Source organism: Macaca fascicularis, chromosome 8 (genome assembly GCF_037993035.2).
Source record: "Macaca fascicularis isolate 582-1 chromosome 8, T2T-MFA8v1.1".
In the NCBI taxonomy this organism is placed as follows: Eukaryota; Metazoa; Chordata; class Mammalia; order Primates; family Cercopithecidae; genus Macaca; species Macaca fascicularis.
The window spans coordinates 1,809,484-1,832,142 of record NC_088382.1 but is presented as its reverse complement, the minus strand read 5'-3'; the positions used below and the strand labels follow the sequence as shown (position 1 = coordinate 1,832,142).

Genomic DNA, 22,659 nt, shown 5'->3' with positions numbered 1-22,659 from the left:
GACCTTTCTCTCTGGCTGCCCTTCACATTTTTTCCTTCATTTCAACGTTGGTGAATCTGATGATTTTGTGTCTTGGGGTTGCTGTTCTTGAGCAGTATCTTTGTCATGTTCTCTGTATTTCCTGAATTTGAATGTTGGCCTGTCTTGCTAGTTTGGGGAAGTTCTCCTGGATAATATCCTGAAGAGTGTTTTCCAACTTGGTTCCATTCTCCCTGTCACTTTCAGGTACAACAATCAAACTTAGATTTGGTCTTTTCACGTAGTCCCATATTTCTTGGAGGCTTTGTTCATTCTTTTTCATTATTTTTTCTCTGATCTTGTCTTCTCGCTTTATTTCATTTAGTTGATCTTTAATCTCTGATATCCTTTCTTCTATTTGATCGATTCAGCTATTGATACTTGTGTATGCTTCACGAAGTTCTCGTGCTGTGGTTTTCAGTTCCATCAGGTCATTTACGTTCTTCTCTACACTGGTTATTCTAGTTAGCAATTCCTCTAACCTTTTTTCAAAGTTCTTAGCTTCCTTGCATTGGGTTAGAACATGCTCCTTTAGCTCGGAGGAGTTTGTTATTACCCACCTTCTGAAGCCTACCTCTGTCAATTCGTCAAACTCATTCTCTGTCCAGTTTTATTCCCTTGCTGGTGAGGAGTTGTGATCCTTTGGAGGAGAAGAAGTACTCTGGTCTTTGGAATTTTCAGCCTTTTTGCGCTGGTTTCTTCCCATCTTCGTGGATTTATCTATGTTTGGTCTTTGATGGTGATAACCTTCCGCTGGAGTTTTGGTGTGGACGTCCTTTTTGTTGCTGTTGATGCTATTGCTTTCTGTTTGTTAGTTTTCCTTCTAACAGGACTCTGCTGCAGGTCTGCTGGAGTTTGCTGGGGGTCCACTCCAGACCCTATTTGCCTGGGTATCACCAGCGGAGGCTGCAGAACAGCAAAGATTGCTGCCTGTTCCTTCCTTTGGAAGCTTCACCACAGAGGAGCACCCACCAGATGCCAGCCAGAGCTCTCCTGTATGAGGCGTCTGTTGGCCTCTACTGGGAGGTTTCTCCCAGTCAGGATACATGAGGGTCAGGGACCCACTTAAGGAGGCAGTCTGACCCTTAGCAGAACTTGAATGCTGTGCTGGGAGATCCACTGCTCTCTTCAGAGCCACCAGGCATGGACGTTGAAGTCTTCAGAAGCTGCACCCAAAGCCGTCCTTTCCCCCAGGTGCTCTGTCCCAGTGAGATGGGGGTTTTATCTATAAGCCCCTGACTGGGGCTGCTGCCTTTTTTTCAGCGATGCCCTGCCCAGAGAGGAGGAATCTAGAGAGGCAGTCTGGCCACAGTGGCTTTGCGGAGCTGCAATGGGCTTGCCCAGTTTGAACTTCACAGAGGATTTGCTACACTGTGAGGGTAAAACTGCCTACTCAAGCCTCACCAAGCTCGATCATTTCAGGTCGACCTCACTGCTGTGCTGGCAGCAAGAAGTTCAAGCCAGTGGATTGTAGCTTGCTGGGCTCCTTGGGGGTGGGGCCTGCCGAGCCAGACCACTTGGCTCCCTGGCTTTAGCCCCTTTTCCAGGAGAGTGAACGGTTCTGTCTCGCTGGCTTTCCAGGTGCCACTGGGGTATGGAAAAAAACAAAAAACAAAACAAAACAAAAAAAGAAACTCCTGCAGCTAGATCAGTGTCTGCTCAGTTTTGTGCTTGAAACCCAGGGCCCTGGTGGCGTAGGCATTGGAGCGAACCTCCTGGTCTGCAGGTTGCAAAGACCGTGGGAAAAGAGCAGTATCTGGGCCAGAGTGCACCGTTTCTCACAGCACAGTTCCTCGTGGCTTCCCTTAGGTAGGTAGAGAATTCCCCGACCCCTTGCGCTTCCTGGGTGAGGTGACGCCCCACCCTGCTTCAGCTTGCCCTCCACGGGCTGCACCCACTGTCCAGCCAGTCCCAGTGAGATGAACTGGGTACCTCAGTTGGAAATGCAGAAATCACTCGCCTTCTGCGTCAAACTTGCTGGGAGCTGCAGACCAGAGCTGTTCCTGTTCAGCCATCTTGCCAGTGAGTCCCCACCAGGCTAATTAAAAAAAAAAAAATTTGTAGAGATGGAGTCTCACTGTGTTACATAAGTTGGTCTCAAACTCCTGGACTCAAGCAATCCTCCTGCCCCAGTCTTCGAGAGTGCTGGGATCACAGGTGTCAGCCTCCACATCTGGCCCTATGATTTTATTTTGTTATCCTTTTGATGTTCATGGATCTGTAGTAATGCTTTTTCTTTCATTTCTAGTATTAGTAAATTATGTCATCTCTCTTTCTTTTCTTGCTTAGCTTGGTTAGCGGCTTATCAATTTTATTGATCTTTTCAAAACACTGGCTTTTGATTACATTATTTTTCTCTATTTCCTATTTTCAATTTTATTAATTTCTGCTCTAGTTTTTATTTCTATTCCTGTGCTTACTTTGGGTCTAACCGCCTCCTAAGGTGGAAATCTAAATGATTGGTTTTAGATCATTCTTTTCTAATACAGGCATTGAACACTAGAATTTTTTCCAGGTACTACTTTTGCTGCATCTCACAAATTTACATATATTGTGTTGTTATTTTCATTCCGTTTAAATATTTTTAAATTTCTTTTGAGACTTCTTTGTAGATCCGTGTGTTATTAGAAGTGCATTGCTTAATCTCCACATGTTTTGGGATTTTCCAACTCTCTTTCTGTTACTGATTTCTAGTTTAACTCCGTTGTGGAATTGAGAGTGCATACATTGTGTGACTCTATTCTTTTTATTCTTTTACATTTGTTAAGGTGTGTTTCGTAGCCCAGAGTGTAGCTTGGGAAGCATGTGTGTTCTGCTGTAGCTGGATGAAGTAGGGTGTTAGGCATTCATTATAGCTAGGTAACCAGGGGTGCTGTTGAGGTCAGCTATGTCCTTCCTGATTTTCTGCTGGCTGGATCTGTCGGTTACTGGTAGACAGGTGCTGAGCTCTCTAACCGTCACAGTGGATTTCTTTCTTTGTAGTTCTGCTGTTTTTGTGTCACTTGATACTGTTTTTGGGCACAGGTACGTTGAGCACTGTCACACCTTTGTGGAGAACTGGCCTCTTTATCATGCCATGTCCTTCTGTGTCCCGGAGGAGACTCCTTGTCTGAAGGGTGCCCTGTTTGGTGTTGATGCAGTACCTGCAACTTTCTTTGGATTGGTGTCAGCACGGTATGCACTGCTCCACGGTGCCACTTTTAATCCGTTTCTTCATATTTAAAACGCTTTTCTAGTCGACAGCATGTTGTTGGGTCTCTTTTTTAAAAAATCCTGTGCTCAAGTGATCCTCTCACCTTGGCCTCCCAAAGTGCTGGGATCACAGGTGCGAGCCACCATACCCGGCCTCCCCCCTTTTAAATACAGAAGTGCTATTGATGGAATGGTAAGGTGTGAGGGGAGGGGAAGCTTTCTCTTATCCTATGATTGGGTCTCAATCTTTCAGTGAGCCTGTGCCCTGAGGTCTGATCTTCATAAATCCTTCTCAGTCCCTCCTCCCCACCCCTGCCTTAGGATGGCTAGAGGGGGCTTCCCCTAGATACGTCAGACTCTGGCAAACCCTAAGTCTGTTTGTTAGGCTTTGGTAGGATTCTTTCACTGGAGGGCCTTTTGTCAGGTGAACAGATGCTCTGGGCGTATTTCAGAATGGCTACTTTCTCCCCACCTGCTGGAAACACAAGGGCGTTTTTCTCTGATCTACACCCTGAGAACCTAGGGGGGTTCCTGGGGGTAAAGCTCACAAAGTGTGAGGGGCGTCCTAAGACTGGGCCCCCTCGAGTTTTCAGTCCTCAGCTTTGTCCATGTTGAGCTTCTGGGTTTGTCAGCTGCAGGTCAGGCTTCCCCAGCCCAGCCTGGGTCCTCACGGAGGCGTCTGTACCTGGGCATCTGCTCAGTGGGTTGGGAGTCTCTGTGTCGGCCTCTGCCCTTCTGGGGGAGCTGTTTGCCTGTGACATTCATTCTGATAAGAATCTACAAAGAATTGCTGATTTTCAGCTTGCTCCACTTTTTCTTGTTGTGAGGATAGAATGCTTTATGAGAAACCAGAAATTCTCATGCACTGGTCCCTTGGTTTTTAATTAAAAGGTTCTATAAATTATCTTGTTATAATTTAAAATGAATTCCATATTAATTTATTTGTACTTTTACTGACTTCTGGGAAAATGTTTGACCACATGAGGATGAAGGTATAAAGTTTCAAATGAAAGGCCAAGTAAATTAAAATATTTATTGAAGGGCTATGGCATTAAAAAAGAAAACTATATAAAGCTTTGCATTTGCTGGTTATAAGTGTATCATGAAAAGAAAAACCGTAAAGGAAAGACAGGAAAACCAATGCATGAAACACAGTCCTGATGTGCACTGGGGGAAGGTCATCCTCAGGAGCTGCACTGTGCCCTTGGGGAGACGGGAGGGCACTACTCAGAGTATCCAGGCATAGGAGTGCATAGAAAGAAGGCGCAGAGACATAAGGCAGCAGGACTTCACCGATGGGAGTGAGACTAGCTGGTCACAGGCAAGAGAAAAAGTGCAGCTGATCAAGGAGGTGGAAGGCAGGGAGCAATTGCTCAGAGTGGTAACGTGTGGTCCCCCTCCCTGGCCAGGTCCCCCTCCCTGGCCAGGTCCCCCTCCCCGGTCAGGTCCCCCTCCCCAGACTGGTCTCCCTCCCCGGCCAGGTCCCCCTCCCCAGACTGGTCCCCCTCCCTGGTCTGGTCACCTCCCCGGCCAGGTCCACCTCCCGGACTGGTCACCTCCCCGGCCCGGTCCCTCTTCCCGGACTGGTCCACCTCTCGGACTGGTCACTTCCCTGGACCAGTCACTTCCCTGGATTGGTCCACCTCTCCAGCCCGGTCCACCTCCCCGGCCTGGTCCGCCTCCCCGACTGATCACCTCCCCGACTGGTCACCTCCTTGGCCTGGTCCACTTCCCCGACTGGTCCACCTCCCCAGGCTGGTCCCCTCCTCAGACTGGTCCAGCTTCTCTAACCAGTCTACCTCCCGCACTGGTTTACCTCCCGCACCGGTCTACCTCCTGGAGTGGTCCCCTCCCCGGACTGGTCCCCTCCCCGGACTGGTCCACCTCCCTGGATGGACTGGCTCTCACTGCTTCCTGGCAGCTGCAGGCTCAGTGGAACCCACTTGTCCTCCTGGAGTTTCGTCACCACGTCCACATCCCACCGTCTCACTGACGCCTGGATCTGTGAGGTCCAGGGAGCTAATGTGCGTCTCTTTTCAATGCAACTCAAAAGAGCGTAAAACAACCGTTAACTAAATACTGTAGGATTTATTAATTAAAAACTCATTTAATCTATACCATTTTTGCATACATATTAAATCTGTAGCCTTAATAAATGTCCATTACTTCTTAAAATATAGAGAAATTGAGGGTATTTCAACAATGAAATATATAATGGAGGAAGAGTGTAATTTCTTTTCGGATAAAACTCTTTGGTCTATATAATTTTTCTGAGATTAAAATAACACGAGAATTCACTCCAATAAAAAAGTAAACATTACTTTTCTCAAAAAATTTAATTGCAGAACTATTTACAGGAGGTGAACAGCGATACAGAAGTCAAATGGAGGCATCATCACAGAGGGTTATGGCGGAAACGGTGCGCATTTCTTACAGTCAGATGAGTGAAAAAAAGTCATGGGAAAAAAGAACACAAATAAAGCAATCCTTAAATGCCTTAAAGGAACGACCAACATTCTGATAAGTTACTAAGAAGAAGTAAGAAATTGTCGCAGTGATGAATAGCATATTGCACATTCAGATTAGGTATCCTGCATGCTACTAAATAGAATTTATCAAAAGAACCATAAAAGCATGAGAAAGAATTACATAAAATAGTTTAATTCCAGTGAATGACTTTGTACAGATGCTGAATATTTGGCACTCTGTTCATCCTCACACTCGATATGATTTCATATTTATATTTTTATATATATATATTTATATACTTCTTTAAAACTTTAACTAAACAGCTAGTTTCCTGGTTCTAACATTCCTTGAATTTCTATAGGAGGCATTTAATGTAGTCCTTAGGCCACACCTGGGTATTTTGGTCTGTAGTATGGAAGGTCAGGGATGAGTTGTGTCTCTGCAGGGAGGACCTGTCCTGTCCGAGAGTGAAGTGGCTCACCGTTCGGAAGGAAGCATTCAAAAGGAGACTAGGTCTCACTGCTCGTAAGGGGAAGCTTTGTTGAGTTCAGCAAACCAGTTAGAAAGTGGAGTGAGGGGGACATTCATGCTGAGCCCTTTGAAAGTGATATGATTGTATTATTCAAATGAGTGGGGCTGGGGCATGGTAGTGTTTTGGGGGTAAATCAGAGAATGGGTGAGTGGCTTCCATAAGGTACCACGATCAAGCTGGGAGCATCCTTTGTCGTACTGGCAGACCCAAACCAACACACTCTCTAGGGAGACCATGGTCTACTTGAAAGAGATAAATTTGAACTTAAATTTGTCCAAGAAACCTGGTGTCAATCTTTTCCTTCATTATCACCTCTCCTCCATTGAGTAGGTGAAAGCTTGGATGCCCAAGGCTTTCAGGTTCTGAATAAGCACCAATGAAAAGAGTTACATAAAATCTAAGAAAGTAGGGAGGTAAATCTCTGTCACCTTGGTGTGTGTATGTACAAAATCTGTTAAAAAGTAGTTTGATAGTAGGTAACGAACATTTCCTCTGCAAAGAAGTCATCTGTTAAGTGTTTACATTGAAACTTGAAATAATTTATTTTAACACTGGATAAAAACGCCAGAGTTAGGACAGCAATTCATAAAATTGTGGACATTTTTCAATGTGGCAAGGATGAAAGATGGTTATTTCCCAGAGCTTTCCCACGGACCACCTCTGCCTTCTCTGAAGTGTGAAATAGAGGAATTAATTAGAGGGGTGGGCTTCTCAAACCCTTCTGTGGTTTGAGTCACTGTGTCTGATTTCGTTCCTGCTGTTTCCCTACCCATGCAATTTTCTGCTTCCAAATTTTTTTTTTCCTTTATCACTTTAATGTTTAGTGTATCTCCTCATTTCATCTAAGAGGCAACTGAGCTTAAGTAATGGTGAAAACGTGGCCTAATTCTGGTTGATGCTGGGTTCTTGTTCTTGGAAGCATCTAGAAACAGTTGAAATGACAGCCAGAAGCTAAGGAGAATGGCCCTTATAGTTATTTCTCCATTTCCAAACCTTTCCAAAGACAGTCTCATGGCCTTTGCCTCTGGTGGTCCCTGATTATCTGAGATGTTTACAACCAGCCTGGATTTTGGCAGCATCCCTTGCAGAGCTGGGAGGGCAGCATTCCAGAAGAGGCCAGGGACTCATCCTTAGCAAGAACTCACACTTTCACCACCTGTTCCCAGGAGCTCAAAGGACTTTAGAGCCAATATATCATTAATCCTCACAATGTGTCCTCAAGGGAGATGGGGACAGGAACTATAATCCCCTTTCCAGAGGAAAAAACTGAGATGAGTTGCTGGCTGAGGATGAATAAAAGCCAGGTTGCCTGACTAACGGCCTAGAGATTCCTAGCAATATCTCCTTTACTTCCAGAACATTTTGCTGCTACTCTGTGCTGGGGGACATTCAGCCGAATGCATAGAACAAGCCCTTTCCTTTAGCACTTTGTTTATGGCCAACAAGGAATTGCAACTCCCAACTAATAGCAACAAGATGGGGCACCCGCAAGGGAAGCCGTGGCTCTGATCTGACCCCCCGTGGTGTGTGTTACGGCTGACACGGTGCTGAAGGAAGCACATTGCGTTGCCCCAGTCCACAGGGTTACGGATCCTACTCAGAAAGGGGTCATCTTTTTCATCTCTTAAGCTCATGGTTTTCTCTTTTATTTTCAAGTTTTGGAACCTTGTATTCAACCCATGCCTACAGAGAAGTGTAAACAGACATGCAGATCAAAACAAGAGAACCCTCGCACATTCCCAGGGGCTGTCGTCCGAAAACTGCTGTTTTAAACCAGCCTGTTAAATTTGCAGTTAGAAAAAAAATGAAGTTCAGGCTTGACAAGAAGAGGGCTGGGAAGTGAGCACACAAGGACCACGGGGAGTTTGGTTATTTCGGCCCGTGTTGGAGGAGCTTGTTTCTATGCTCAAAGGTGGGGCGATTCCAGTTTTCAGTGTGGGTCAAAGGAAGTATCCAGGGGCCCTCCCCGAACCAGTGCTGTTTTGGGCAACGCTTTTACGTCCGTACCCCTGCACACACTCTTACACATTTCCTGCTGCCTCTCCCAGGTTCATGGGGGGCCCTGTCATCAAGGATGGCCCTGCTGGTGACTGGGGTACCCAGGCTGACTTGGCCACGGCACATGGGCCTCCTGTCTGCTGAAACACCCCAGGGAACCTGCCAGAATTCCAAGCAAGGCTGACTGATGAAACGCAGCTGAAACACGAGCTGCGTCTCCCAGGAGGTCCCCTGGCCCCTTAGTGCTCAGGACCACAGGATGGCTTGACTTGATGGAGGTCCTGCCGATAGAAAAGGCCCTCCTGAGGAAGACTCGGACCCACCTCCCCGACTCCCTACTCGCCCCCAAAAGGTTTGGCCCAAACCAGAGAGCGGTCCCTAATACAGCTCATTCTATAGTCACTACAGGCGCTCCAAACACAGGCCTGCAGTATCCCTTCACTTTCCTGTGGAATTCCATCCTGAACTGGGGTAGCGATGCTTACAAGGATCTCACGAAAACAGAGATGAGCGAATTTACAGATGCAGGGCCTTCTAATGAAAGGGGTGGAAACAGTGGCTGCTTAATATGGCATTGAAAAGGCAAGAATCAAGACAGGGAAGACAAGGACATACGTTCCAAGAGAAATAATCAGAACCTATGCACGTGTGCGCTCTGCCACTGTGTCTTCTAATCATAAACCTGGCCACTGTCATAAGAAGCAGCAGGGAGAAACTCCCTCTACTTAGCAGGTCACTGATTTTGTAGCCTTTTTTTTTAAAAACAAAAAAACCAGATAACCTTACATGTAATTTATATTTTTATCTAACCATTTACCTTTCAATTACGTGCTCGAAGTTTTTAGAATTGATTTGGAGTTGAAAACATTTCCTTTTAAACAAAACTAATTTTTTGGTATCATAAACAGTTCAATTTTTTATATACCATTCTAAGATGGTGATATAAATTTGCTGAGAAAAATATGGTAAAAATTGTCATTGAGAACAGCTAGTTTTACTTCAAACAATAACACGTGAAGATGCATGAGACGCATCACAAGAAAAGCACTCTGGGTAACAAGCAGCATTCTCCTTTCCTGGGCTAAATGCGAGGTCCTGTTTATCATACTTGTGTTTTATTAACTACAGCCTTCAACAGAGCAGGATCAACCTGTCAGCTATACGGAAAGTGTCTGAGTTTCACCCGTCATTGGCTGTATCATTAGAGAATGTGGGTATGGGGTTAGAGCGAACATCACAATAATTTTCAGCCATGTTCTCCAATGGATGTTTACTCTTTTCTTAAAATTATATTTTAAATATGACGAAATGGTCACACGTGAGCTCCATGGTATGTATCTGCTAGAAGTGGCTGAAATAAGCTAGCTCGAGTAACTAACACAAGTATCATAAACAGTTTTATTTTTCTTGACATGTACAATACATAAACATGGCTTATCTTCTGCGTTTCATGGTAGAATGTCACCTGCATGAGAACTGAGTATATTGCACTTGATTATGTAACACGGACAGGTAACATTCCATCAGGTCTAGCAGCAGGTATCCGTTCTACCATTAAATCATCTTCTTTGGAACATGGCGGACCGAGCGGGGCGTGTCCACATTCACCACGTCGAGTCACCAACCCCTGTGCAATGTAGTGGTAGGTTGGTCTGCTCACCTAGGGATGGTTTAGGCCAAGACTTTTGGGGATTGAAAAATAATGAGTCTACACAACGTAAGAAATCAACCTACATCCAGTGAACATTTTAAGCAGGGATCATAGAATCTGGGATCTGAGACGAATAATTATTGTCTACTTTAACAGTTTGTTTTTATACATGTTTGTATCAGCTCAAGGAAATGAGTGAAACATATCAGCTGCCAGTAGATAGACCAACGTGAGGAGGTGGCGGGCCTGTATCCACATTACATTTCCTTTCACTCGGAGTGCACACTGACTTTGCTTTACTGTGGTTATTTCTAAACAGCAGAGTTCATCTGAAATCATACAGCATTTTTAAAGTCTAAAATGCCAATACTCGCAAATATATTTGTTTTAACATAATAGAGTGGATATAGGAAGAAGCATCATTACTGTACACTACTCAAAATTTAGGTATTTAGGTAGAAAAATGCTTTGAACACCCTGGGGAAATAGGATTCATTTATAGAAGAATATTTCAGGGAATTTTTTTTTTTTTTTGCATTTTTCAAGGAGATACATTCGTACTGATTTTTGCTTCCAAATATATTTTAAGGCTGTTTGGTAAAATATATACCAGATACGAGGCTCAATTTACAGGGTTTTGTTGTTACAGGGAATTCTTAACTACTCAGCTTTAAAAAAGTAAAACTTCGAAGCTAAACATGCTTTAGTATCAGCTCTGCTCCCAATGGTCCCATGCTCCGTGGGATGTGGCGAATGAGGCAGGGAGACCCCGCGGCTCTGGAGGGCGCTCTGCCGGACAGCTGCGCCTCGAACGCCCTGCCAGCCACGGGCTGCAGAGGGGCCGGGGACGCTGTAAAGTGCAAATCAAGGTGAAGAAACAAAGTGCTATGGGTCGTCCTCGAAAGCGGTTCTGCCTGTGGCTAAGTACATGGTACTCCTTAAGCCGGGAAGGAAGACCAGGTACTGGGGTGGAAACATCTTACATCGCAGTCCTGCTTTTACTCTGAGTAATAACGAGGACTCTGAAACTGGAACCCAGTGGGAAAATCTGATAGGCTTTTCCTTCGAAGACTGGTCTGAACTGTGAAACAAGTCGTGTTGGAACAACGGTCATGGCAGCTGAATTTAATGATACACACGGAGAGCCTATTAGTCGTTCCTATTTTCCTCTGGCACCGACCACAGAGTCATGAACACTAATTTTTTTTTTTTTTTGAATTCCACAGCTGGAAATCACAATATGTGACCTCTTTTTCCCTTCAGGTCTAACACAGGCAAGGAATATATTCTTGACTTAAGCAATACTGCATTGGACAAAATAATTCTGGAAAAATACAAATGTAAACTACATTTCTTCTTTACCATTTAAACTGAGATATACTTACCACTCACATTCATATTTCTGAAACTTTTTACAACATCACAATTGTCATTTTAAACAAGCAAACTTTTTGTGTTTTTTTTTTTTCGTGGTTTTTTTTTTAAGGATACCCTGGAAAGTCAGCTGATAGAACAATTTGAGAATATATATATACATACATTAAAAAAAATCACATGTAGCGTAAATGGTGAAACTTAAAGAAAATACTGGGTGTCGTATTTTAAGTTACAAAGAAATAAAAAATACAATAACTATTTCATAGAAGTAAGGACATTGTTTCCCCTTTATGCTCCCAGCCCTCCGTAAGACTCTCCTCTCTCTGCCTGTGACTTCCTCGTGGGAACACTCGGCTTATCTTTTCAATGTGTAGATGCTGTGCTGGGTATTTTAGTGGGTTCAGATTTGTCATCCCCTGGGATGCTGGAGAACTGTATGGTGGGGAGTTTGGTGGCTGGAGAGAGAACCTTCCCTCACAGTAAGCTGGACACAAGGAGCCTAATGTTTTCTACCTGTGACAAACAGGAGCAGGAGAGCGGAGCGGGTGGATGGGCTGCCTGTGCTCAGGGAGCAAAAGCTCGGGTGTGCGAGGGGAATGGGCCTTTCTTCCTGCACTTCAGGTTGTAGCACCTTCCACTTGGGTGTCTAATGCCTCTAGGGGGTGGTGAGATGCACCCATTTATAGTTATTTGTTATTCTTACCTCTAATTATCACACAATTTATAAAAATAGAAATAACAAAATGTAAGCTGGGTTCCAGCTCCAGAGGCATTTCTCGCCGTCCTCTGAGAACACGGAGGAGAAGTCAGGTCTCACCACGCCTGTCCCTCAGAGCCGAGTGTGAGCCAGGCCACCAGTTAAAAAAAAAACAAAAGTCGTCCTCGCCACGAGCTCCGTGGACTCTGAGGCCACTGACCGCATTCCACTGTGTTCACGGTACAAGGAGCATGAGAGCAAGGGCGTGTTCAGTGGAAGAAATGACAGAAACCACCAGGGAGGCAACAAACTGTACAAGCGTTTTGTGAAAAAGCAGGAACAACCAAGGGGAAGGTGGCCGGCCTCCATCCTCAGAGCCGGGTCTGGGCCTCGGGGATGTAGATCTCGATGCTGTCCGCGCGCTCGGTGGCAGAATTCTGCCGGAAGGACGCCGCTCGCTTGGCGGCCATGAGTCGTCTCCGGGCTTCCTGACGTTGTCTGTCGGGCAGGTCCAGGGATTTTTCTCTTGTGATGGGAAATTTCCCTTTGGGGGGCTTCTTTGGTATTGGAGGTGGGACCTTTCTTTCTTCCTGAAAAGCATCACAAGTCAACATTGGCAGGTGGTCGGAGGTGGGTCCTTAACAGCTCAGTGGCCCTGGGGTCTGGCCCACACCCTTCCCGACCACAACCCCCGTGGCAGCATCCTTCATTCCCTTCCCACGTTTCCCCTGGTCCCTGACTCCCAGGCCACAGGCTTGCCTTCTGCACAGTATGTAATTTTAGAAGCTCCCTCACACTCTGAATTCAAAGGGGGCAGAGGTGTTGGGGGCAGGGTTCACGAATCAGGAAATACATTCTGCAGATTCGCGCCTTGCGTCTCTGGAGTCACTGAGTTATTCTGACATTGTTGCCTGATTCCTGCACTTCCCGAAGCCCTGTGTCATCTCCTCTGAGCATCGGCCGATACCTGCGTCGCCAAGCTCGGCACTGCGAGGGTTTTGGACACCATCGCTGGACATCCCTATTAAACACTGCAGGGATTTCCGCAGACTCTGGGATTCCAAGTGTGTTCATGAAAACCATCTTACATGGGTGGGTGTGTTGGGAAACACTGGCCGAATTCTCTTGTTGGCCTCAAATCCCACTGACATGGATGATATTTACAAAACCACTATTCACTGGCTTGCTTTGTAAAAAGATGCAAGTAAGTATTCCTGACCCTTAGCTCAGATTCTCAGATAAGTCGCGCTAAAATACGTGTATGCCTTTTTAGAAAGATAAATCTCACAATTACGCAACAAATGCAAAGGGTAAAGCTTGCACTTGCCCCCGCAAAACGTCTGTGTCCACAACTGTGCGTTCACATCGTTCCTAAAGACAGCGGGGCCTGCCCCGTCTCCCCTTCTGGACGGAGCCATGACAGGGACTCTGTAGCCAGCTGTTTCCTTCCCAGGAAAGGGCGCATGGCAGAAGGCGTCAGAACCACTTTCCTAAGTCGGTATCTAATTTTGGGGGAGAAAAGCACGAAAACCCCACTCGTGTCTTTTTCTCTTCAGCCTCTGAAACATTCCACAGGGAGCCCAGAGGTGCTTGGAGATCGGGGAGACAGGTAGTAGCGTGAGTGCGGAGGAGGCCTGTGGCACGGAGGCTGCTTTGGTGTCTGGAACTTTCTTCCCTCGGCTTATTTTACACGACCTAGGCCGGGAGCAATGACTCTTACCTGACTTCTCGGCATCCATCTAAAACACGGGGGCGATGGGTTCACTGAAACCTTCAGCTACTTTAACAAGTGATTCCTGGTTTCAGCACATGACTGTCCTCATAGTTCAGGGGACGCCAAGAGGAGAGGAAAGAAGAGGGTCCCTTTCCTCCTTTGGTGTCCCCTGAACTGTGAGCTTGTGAGGCGCACACATCAGTATTTACTGTGGGGTTCCCCGTTCAAAGGAGCTTCTAAGCCTGCGGGTGTGGCTCTGTAGGAGTGTCCAGCAGATGCCGTGCAGGGCCCACCCCAGGAAAATTTTTTTTTTTTTGAGACGGAGTCTTGCTCTGTCTCCCAGGCTGGAGTGAGTGGCGCGATCTCGGCTCACTGCAAGCTCCGCCTCCCAGGTTCCCGCCATTCTCCTGCCTCAGCCTCCCGAGTAGCTGGGACTACAGGCGCCGCCACCTCACCCGGCTAGATTTTTGTATTTTTTTAGTAGAGACGGGGTTTCACCATGTTAGCCAGGATGGTCTCGATCTCCTGACCTCGTGATCCGCCAGTCTCACCCCAGGGAATTTTAAGATGCCATGTTCAGGAGGGGCAGGGCTGCCTCTTCAGGCATGGAGCCTCTGCTCACTTTTTGGACTGGTGTGCTCTGCTCTCAGCAAGAAACCATTTCTTTTTTTTTTTTTTTTTTGAGATGGAGTTTCACTTTGTCACCCAGGCTGAGTGCAGTGGCGCAATCTCGGCTCACTGCAAGCTCTGCCTGCCGGGTTCCCGCCATTCTCCTGCCTCAACCTCCTGAGTAGCTGGGACTACAGGCGCCCACCATCACAACCGGCTAACTTTTTTTGTATTTTTAGTAGAGACAGGGTTTCACTGCGTTAGCCGGGATGGTCTCCATCTCCTGACCTCATGATCCGCCCGCCTCGGCCTCCCAAAGTGCTGGGATTACAGGCGTGAGCCACTGTGCCCTGCTAACTTTCTGTATTTTTAGTAGAGATGGGGTTTCACCATGTGAGCCAGGATGGTCTCCATCTCCTTACCTCGTGATCAACCCAGCCTCCCAAAGACATTTCCATTTTGAGAATCATACTCTATGTGCAGCTTGGGTAGATGGGCTCACATTCACTCTCAATGACCAAAGAATGGAAACTAGATGGAACCATCGCATGCACCTGGGCTAACTTCAGTACGTTCCATTTGAACAGCCTTCTTACTCAACATCACTGATCATTTCCTTCACCTCAGATCCAAACCGTGGCTTACTTGGACCTGCCTAGTCCCACGTGTGGCTTATGTGGACCTGTCCCACATGTGGCTTACGTGGACCTGTCCCAGGTGTGGCTCGTGCATCTCTCCCATGCATGGCTTACACAGACCCTGTGTGCTCCCACCCTGCTCCCCCGTCATCTGGGATGAGAGGGAATCTGGATGGATAGCATCTGGCCTGGAACTCCTCTAGCGGCCAGGACACCTTCTGGGAGGAGCTGATGATGAGGACGATCAGCCTTGGCTCTCGTTCTAATGACCCAGGTGTGCATCCTTGCTGGATACCAAACACCACTTCCCCCAAAGGATGCTGACTTGATTTTCTTTATCATTTTAATTGATAACATTTGTCTAGAAAAATCCAATGATGGTTCCTCAGGATGTCTCTAAAACGTGTGAGGAAGTCAATGTCTGCTGCTGACTCAGAACCATCTACTAGTTCTTCTGATGACAGCAACATGGAAGAAGTGAAATGCCAGGGTTCAGATTTAATGGGAAATTTCAGCCTATTTTAAGGGCTGAGGCTGATGGATCTACAGGAAGATTAATTCATCAAACTGTTCGATAAGGTATGAAATGTTGCCTTGCCTATTATGGCTGTACTAGAAGGTATATTGACTAGGAGACAGTCCATAAGCAGGGCTAAAACTTCCCCTGTGGGAAACCAGCTTCATATTTACACGATCAGAACAGGTTTGATGAATATAATTCAGAGGTGAGACGCCTGTCCGGAATGAGGCTGCAGATTTTCCTGTCATCTTGGCTAGTGTCTCTCTGAAAGGCTTATATAGAAGAGACAGAGCAGCAAAGGCCCTATGACTTACCACCCATGCCCAAGGCTTCGATTCCGCCCCATTTTGGGCACATGCCGCACACATGCACACATACATAGAGGGAAACGTGCTCCTGTGCTGCCAGCAAAAGACTGAGAACCCCATTGTCGTGCGGTACCTGCAGCAGGTCGTTACTGCGGTGGCAAAGGGGGTTTGCGGGGAGCTGGCCCTGCACAGACGCCCTTACCTTTCTTTCCGGGGACTCCATCATCTTCCAGTCATTGAGCCGAAGCCGCTGCAGCTCGTCGAACTTCATGCTGACGTCCTCGATGGAGAGCTGCAGCATGTCCCAGTAGCCGGCCAGGTCCTGCGACGTCGGCCTCGGCATGGCGCTGGGGTCCTGGGGACACACACAGGGTGTTTAGAGCCAGGAGAGTCTCCCGCGGGCGCAGGGCTGGGGGAGGCCGCTCCTCCCCACGCGCGCCGTTCAAGAGGCGGATTAGGGAGAAGCGTGGCTAATTCCACCCTGAGGCAAATATTTGGGAAGGCCTGCCGTGCTTCCATGACAGTTTACTTTAGCACAAGTATTTGCTGATGGCTTAAAAACACGTAGCACAGCCGTTCATTGTCCCATGTTGAAAATGCTGGGGATGGGGAACATGGGAGAGTTTCTAAATGCTCCACAGCTCATAAAAGCAGTAGGACCCTGTGTTTTTGGTCACCTGTGGATGATTCGGAAGGGACAGGGCTCTGTGAGCCTGCCGTGGTATTGGCCTGGTGGTGGTAGTGGGGAACCAGCTTGGAGCCCGTTCTTTACCTGCTTGTTCTCTGACGGCTCTTAGCTCTCGTTCTTACGGGATGACATCTTACAAATGTAACGTGCCAAGGAACAGGACGCTCTCACCAACCGGCGCCCACACTTAGGAGGCACAGGTGATGCTGCTGGGCTGCAGCCCTGGCCAAGTGGGACCCAGAGATGTGCTTGGTTTCTCTGCACAGTGCCTGATAGATACATGATTTCCACCAGCTGCCTACATTTACGTATTTATTTTTGAGACAGGGTGTTGCTGTGTTGCCCAGGCTGGAGCGCAGGTGTGATCATGGCTCACTGCAGACTTGACCTCCTGGGCTCAAGAGATCCTGCCTGCTCAGCCTCCCAAGGAGCTGGGACCACAGGCATAGGCCACGACACCCAGCTAATTTCTTTAATTTTGTAGCAATGGGGTCTGGCTATGTTGCCCAGGGTGGTCTCGAACTCCTGACCTCAGGTGATCCGCCCGCCTCAGCCTCCCAAAGTGCTGGGATGCAGGCATGAGCCACCGCGCCTGGCTTGCTCCCTACATTGAAATCCGAATGACTTTTCCAGGCATGGTTCCCTTGATTCAGTGGGGGTTCAGCAGAGTCAGAGGAGTTTCTGGTGGGTCGACATTCAACTGGATTTGCTTCCGGTTTCAGCAGTGCACACTCGGCACGCTCAGTGAAGAGCACGCTGAACGGACAGCTCTGCGATTCCTCATCCAGAGCCAGGACCTGGCGTCCCCAGCTGCCCTCTGCTCGGCTGAGCCCGTTCTTCTCTGCAGCCACACGAGGGCAGCCTTGGCCGCTCAGAGCCCCACCAGGCCACTGAGGCGTCCCCCAGGAGCACGGGGAGGGCGGCACTGGCCGCCGGCCGGGAGCCCGAACTCAGCCTCTGTGGGTGGGGACAACCAAAGTGCCTGGCAAGGAGGCCACGTTCTGCACCGAAGTCAGTCGAGGGACGCCAGGAGCTGCAGCCTCAGGGCAGGCCGGGCCGGGTGAGCAGCAGCAGGGAGGCTGCTCAGGGGCTGTAGGGGTGGTGCCTGCCTGGCTTCCAGAAGTCGTCGCCAACCTAACAATGTCCCCTTTCCGGAGGGCTGGGCATGGCTGTGCCCCCTCTTTCTGGAGGGCTGGGCATGGCTGTGCCCCCTCTTTCTGGAGGGCTGGGCATGGCTGTGCCCCCTCTTTCTGGAGGGCTGGGCATGGCTGTGCCCCCTCTTTCTGGAGGGCTGGGCATGGCTGTGCCCCCTCTTTCTGGAGGGCTGGGCATGGCTGTGCCCCCTCTTTCTGGAGGGCTGGGCATGGCTGTGCCCCCTCTTTCTGGAGGGCTGGGCATGGCTGTGCCCCCTCTTTCTGGAGGGCTGGGCATGGCTGTGCCCCCTCTTTCTGGAGGGCTGGGCATGGCTGTGCCCCCTCTTTCTGGAGGGCTGGGCATGGCTGTGCCCCCTCTTTCTGGAGGGCTGGGCATGGCTCTGCCTGATGGTGTGGGGGGAAGCGGAGCGGCTTCTCCTCCCTCGCCCGCAGCTGAGTGGTCCTGGTCACATCTCCCAGGGGACGCAGGAGGAACATGGCCGGCCACTGTGGCGGAGGCTGCCCTGGTCTGAGAGCAGGCATCGCCTTTCCATGCCCCTCTCCTCGGCAACAACATGCCCGTCCTTTGGGCTCACCCAGACCACACTGGGGCCGGACGGGCACAGCCTGGCATGATCAGGATTTGGCTTTGTCTTCTGTTTTCTTTTGGTGGGGGAGGCGGTTGCACCTGAATCCACTGGACATTCAGAGACAATAAGGTGTTTATAATAAAAAAGTCAATGGTTGTGCCATGCCATTCCCTTTACACCAGCAAAGTCATGCAGGGCCTCGTTCCTGTGAAATTGCCACTGTTTTAAATTCACACAGCCCTGTGGCTCTGGCATCTGGTCCATTGGATAGGAACTTCGGTGCCCCGTGTGGCCTGGGGCAGCTCTCTGTGCGCTGGCACCTGCTCAGACGCACACACCTCTGGGGTTGGATGGAGTTAAAATTCAGAGGCAGGCTCAGTGGGTCTGAATGAGACTGAGTTTGTAACAACCTTTCTGGGGATGCCAAACTGCTGGTCCCAGAAGCACAGCAATCAGGCCGCACGCTTTGAGGGAAAGTTCTTTCCGGTATTATGTGCCTTCTGGTTGCGTCACAAGCCACCCGTACAACCCGACCCTGAGAGGCTCCGCTCCCTGTGGTCCGTCCTCAATCTCGGGGTGGGGTTCTGACATTTTCTAGGGTCACTCTTTGACTTAAAGCTTAGTTACCCACCAACAACTTCCAGCAGACAGTGGTGCTACTTCGTGCTGTGGACCATTTGGCTTTGATGAGCAAAGCATGTCTTGCCATATCAGCGCTCCTCTCATGCCAGGCCTGTCTCAGGCACCACCCCCTCCCCACACCACTCTTCCCCAGCAAACGTGTCACAGTGTTTTTGTACTAATCCTGAATAGAAGTCGAAAGAAAAGGATGTAGCCAAGCCAGCTATTTCAAAACTCAAAAGGCATAACAAATATTAGAATGAACAATTTTAAGCCAAATATTAGCTATTTCTGGCAGAGCAGAAAGGAACATGTAGCAAGCCTGAATATGCACCTTGGGCTGTGTGTGGGAAGCTTTGGACGAGCGTTTACCTAAAGACAGCGCCTGCCTAGGCTCACCCGAGTCTGCATGATATTACACAGAGTTCATCAGTGGTCCGAATGAATTCCTTTAAAGGTAACAATTAAATAGATACTACAGAGGAGGCAAGGACGTTCACAGGCGACACGACAGCTCAGTGTTTACACAGTTAGCAGCTTCTTTCAAGGCACTCCAAACCTTTCTGTTTCCCCCTTTTAAATGATGATTATAACTTTGTCAGAGTGATGTGTTGATAACTCTTTAAATTTGCTGTGAACTTCAATGGGGTTGATTGGAAAGTGTTAGAGAAGGCACACTTTTTAATGATCCTAATGAAAAGACATGAGATGGCAACTCTGGCTTGCTTGTGCATCCTTTGATATGTAAGAATAATATTATGTCTCCTTGCGTGTGAAAAAGCCAGGGAAAACAATCAAAACACCTGGCACCATTGCTATGCGAGGCCTAGAGGAGACCTATTTGCATTTGACTGAAAATGTTTGGTCTGAAAAAAAATCGATGTGTATATTATAAAACAACCTATTAAGTAGCATAAATATTATTTAGCTATTTCTCAAAATAGTGAATACTTTAGTCAGCTAAGGAAAAGTATACGTGTATGTGTGTAGGCAAATATATAGTATATATAAAATATATTAACATATATATGTAAACTTACATATATAGTGTATATAAAGTGTATATGTATGTGTGTAGGCAAATATATAATATATATAAAATATATTACCAAGTAAATTTACATATGTTTTATGTATACTATATATTTGCCTACGCACATACTATGTGTATTTTATATATACTATATATTTGTATATATAAAATATATAGTTAATATGTTATATATGTTAATGTTTAACATGTATATATAAGGATACATAAGTAAACCTTCATATACATGTTAATATTTATGTTTATATATCACTACACCTATATATGTTTATATAGGTATATATAAAAACATATAGATGCATACATGATTATAATCATGTATAAATCTAATATATATGAGATGTATATATGAGCTTTTCTGCTCTGCCAGAAATAGCAAATACATATTTATATATTAACATGTGTATATATATTTATATATAAGCACATATAAGCATATATTAACAGGTATATATCTAAGTATATGTAAATATATATGTGGTTTTTCTTTCTCTTTGTCAGGAATAACCAAGTTTAACATCAACTGTATTAATACGTCTAGTTCATGGTGTATTTGTTTCACTACCGACTATAAAATACAAATGATAAATTATTTGCAAAATATCCTCTTAATCTCTTCATTGTAATTGTTTACGTGTTTTTATTTCCAGGCACCTCAGATCATTTTCTTCATTTGTGACATTAGCCATAATAGAGATTTCTGTTATTTCTCCTCTTCTAAGATGCTCTGGTGGGACACCCAGTTGCAAAGACACAGCGTTGCCCCGTGCTGCTGTAGCCCCCCTCTTCCTGCCCCCACTCCCCCTTGCAGCCTCCCTGACTCGGTACCACGTTTAAACCAGGGCCGTCTCAGCCTCCCTGCATCGGTACCACGTTTAAACCAGGGCCGTATATGCCTCCCTGCATCGGTACCACGTTTAAACCAGGGCCGTCTCAGCCTCCCTGCATCGGTACCACGTTTAAACCAGGGCCGTCTCAGCCTCCCTGCATCGGTACCACGTTTAAACCAGGGCCGTCTCAGCCTCCCTGCATCGGTACCACGTTTAAACCAGGGCCGTATCAGCCTCCCTGCCTTGGTACCAGGTTTAAACCAGGGCCGTATCAGCCTCCCTGCCTCGGTACCACGTTTAAACCAGGCCCGTATCAGCCTCCCTGCCTCGGTATCGTGTTTAAACCAGGCCCGTCTCAGCCTCCCTGCCTTGGTACCACATTTAAACCAGGGCTGTATCAGCCTCCCTGCATCGGTACCACGTTTAAACCAGGGCCGTATATGCCTCCCTGCCTTGGTATCGTGTTTAAACCAGGCCCGTATCAGCCTCCCTGACTCGGTACCACGTTTAAACCAGGGCCGTATATGCCTCCCTGCCTCGGTATCGTGTTTAAACCAGGCCCGTCTCAGCCTCCCTGCCTTGGTACCACGTTTAAACCAGGGCCGTCTCAGCCTCCCTGCATCGGTACCACGTTTAAACCAGGGCCGTATATGCCTCCCTGCCTTGGTATCGTGTTTAAACCAGGCCCGTATCAGCCTCCCTGACTCGGTACCACGTTTAAACCAGGCCCGTCTCAGCCTCCCTGCCTCGGTACCACGTTTAAACCAGGGCCGTATATGCCTCCCTGCCTCGGTATCGTGTTTAAACCAGGGCCTATTGTCTCTGTCCCCAGGGCGGGAAGTCTTCTGTGTGATGCGTGTGATATTCTGCATACCGATAGGAACTCTTTGACAAGGAAGAAAACAGTGAGGATCTAGGGAACGACGCCCATTAACTTGGTTACAGGGAACAGGGGTTCTCTGAGGATCCACTTACCATATTCTGTTGGCAAAGCCAATAAAACTGCTGGAATTTCTGGGACATGAGAAGCTGGGCACTCCCAACAGCACTCCTGATTTTCCCGAGAACTGTTTAGAACAAAAACAAAAAAACAACAGCTTCAAAACTGGGTCGATTAAACAAAAGCAGAAACATCACACCAAGGGAGCGGGTCCGGCCGGAGAGGAAACTCCGAGGACTTCATCGTGCCGAGTGCGTTCGCCGGTGAGTCGGGCCTCTGCCTGCTCCGTCCCCAGCTCACGAAGGAAATCCAGAGACGACCAGACGTCACCGCGGGGACATTCTCCTTGGGTATTGGGAGAAACTTAGTTTAAAAGGCAGCCTATACCTCAGGGAGTTTTCCTTATTTTGGCATCGAGATTATTTCAGTGCTGCTGTTTGGATGAGCTGGAAGACACAAGAACACGTGTGAGTAAAAGCAACACCGAGTTCTTCCTGTTTTTTGGACTCCGTGACGTGTTAGTGAACTCGGTTAGGTGCGAATTCCTTCATTTTTAGAAAACAAACACATCCATATGTGTTCTCTCATTGGATTGGATTAAATAATTTCTAGTGGACTGTGGGCCGCCATCTCCTGGCAGTGCTGTGAGGTGTGTGTTATGTAGGAAGAGGCTGTGTGGACAGAGGCCACACAGGAAGGTCGTAGCAGCTAAGACCTGGCTCCTCTCCTGAAGATGGCAAAAGGGTCACGAGTTTCTGAATATGCTCACAGCTACTAAACTCACCAATCCAGGTACCCAGTGAACGTGTAATGCGCACGCTACACTTCTGAAGTGCTGAGTCAGCAGACCACAGTTTAGTGGGGTAGGAAGAATTAATCTACAAATGGTTCCTAATTGCAATGACTTTATTTGGTTAATCAAATAGTAATTTTTTCTTTTTTTTTGGAGACAGGGTCTCGCTTTATCTCCCAGGCTGGAGTGCAGCGGTGTGACCTTGGCTCACTGCAACTTCCGCCTCCCAGGTTCAAGCAATTTTCCGGCCTCAGCCTCCCCAGCAGCTGGGATTACAGGTGTGCACCACC

At 47.5% G+C, this 22,659-nt stretch overlaps 1 protein-coding gene across 10 annotated transcripts in view; it reads right to left on the bottom strand.

Annotated features, from left to right (window-relative positions):
- Positions 1 to 11,110: 11,110 nt before the first annotated feature.
- DLGAP2 (DLG associated protein 2) overlaps positions 11,111 to 22,659 on the bottom strand; it is a 919,850-nt gene continuing 908,301 nt past the window's right edge. For all 10 annotated transcript variants that reach the window (XM_045398975.3, XM_045398980.3, XM_045398976.3 and 7 more), the window contains 3 exons: positions 21,612 to 21,703; positions 15,926 to 16,078; positions 11,111 to 12,524 (listed from right to left, as the gene is read on the bottom strand). In XM_045398975.3, coding sequence (XP_045254910.1) covers positions 12,306 to 12,524; positions 15,926 to 16,078; positions 21,612 to 21,703 — 464 coding nt within the window. In that variant the 3' untranslated portion in view covers positions 11,111 to 12,305. The remainder of the gene's footprint in view (positions 12,525 to 15,925; positions 16,079 to 21,611; positions 21,704 to 22,659) is intronic.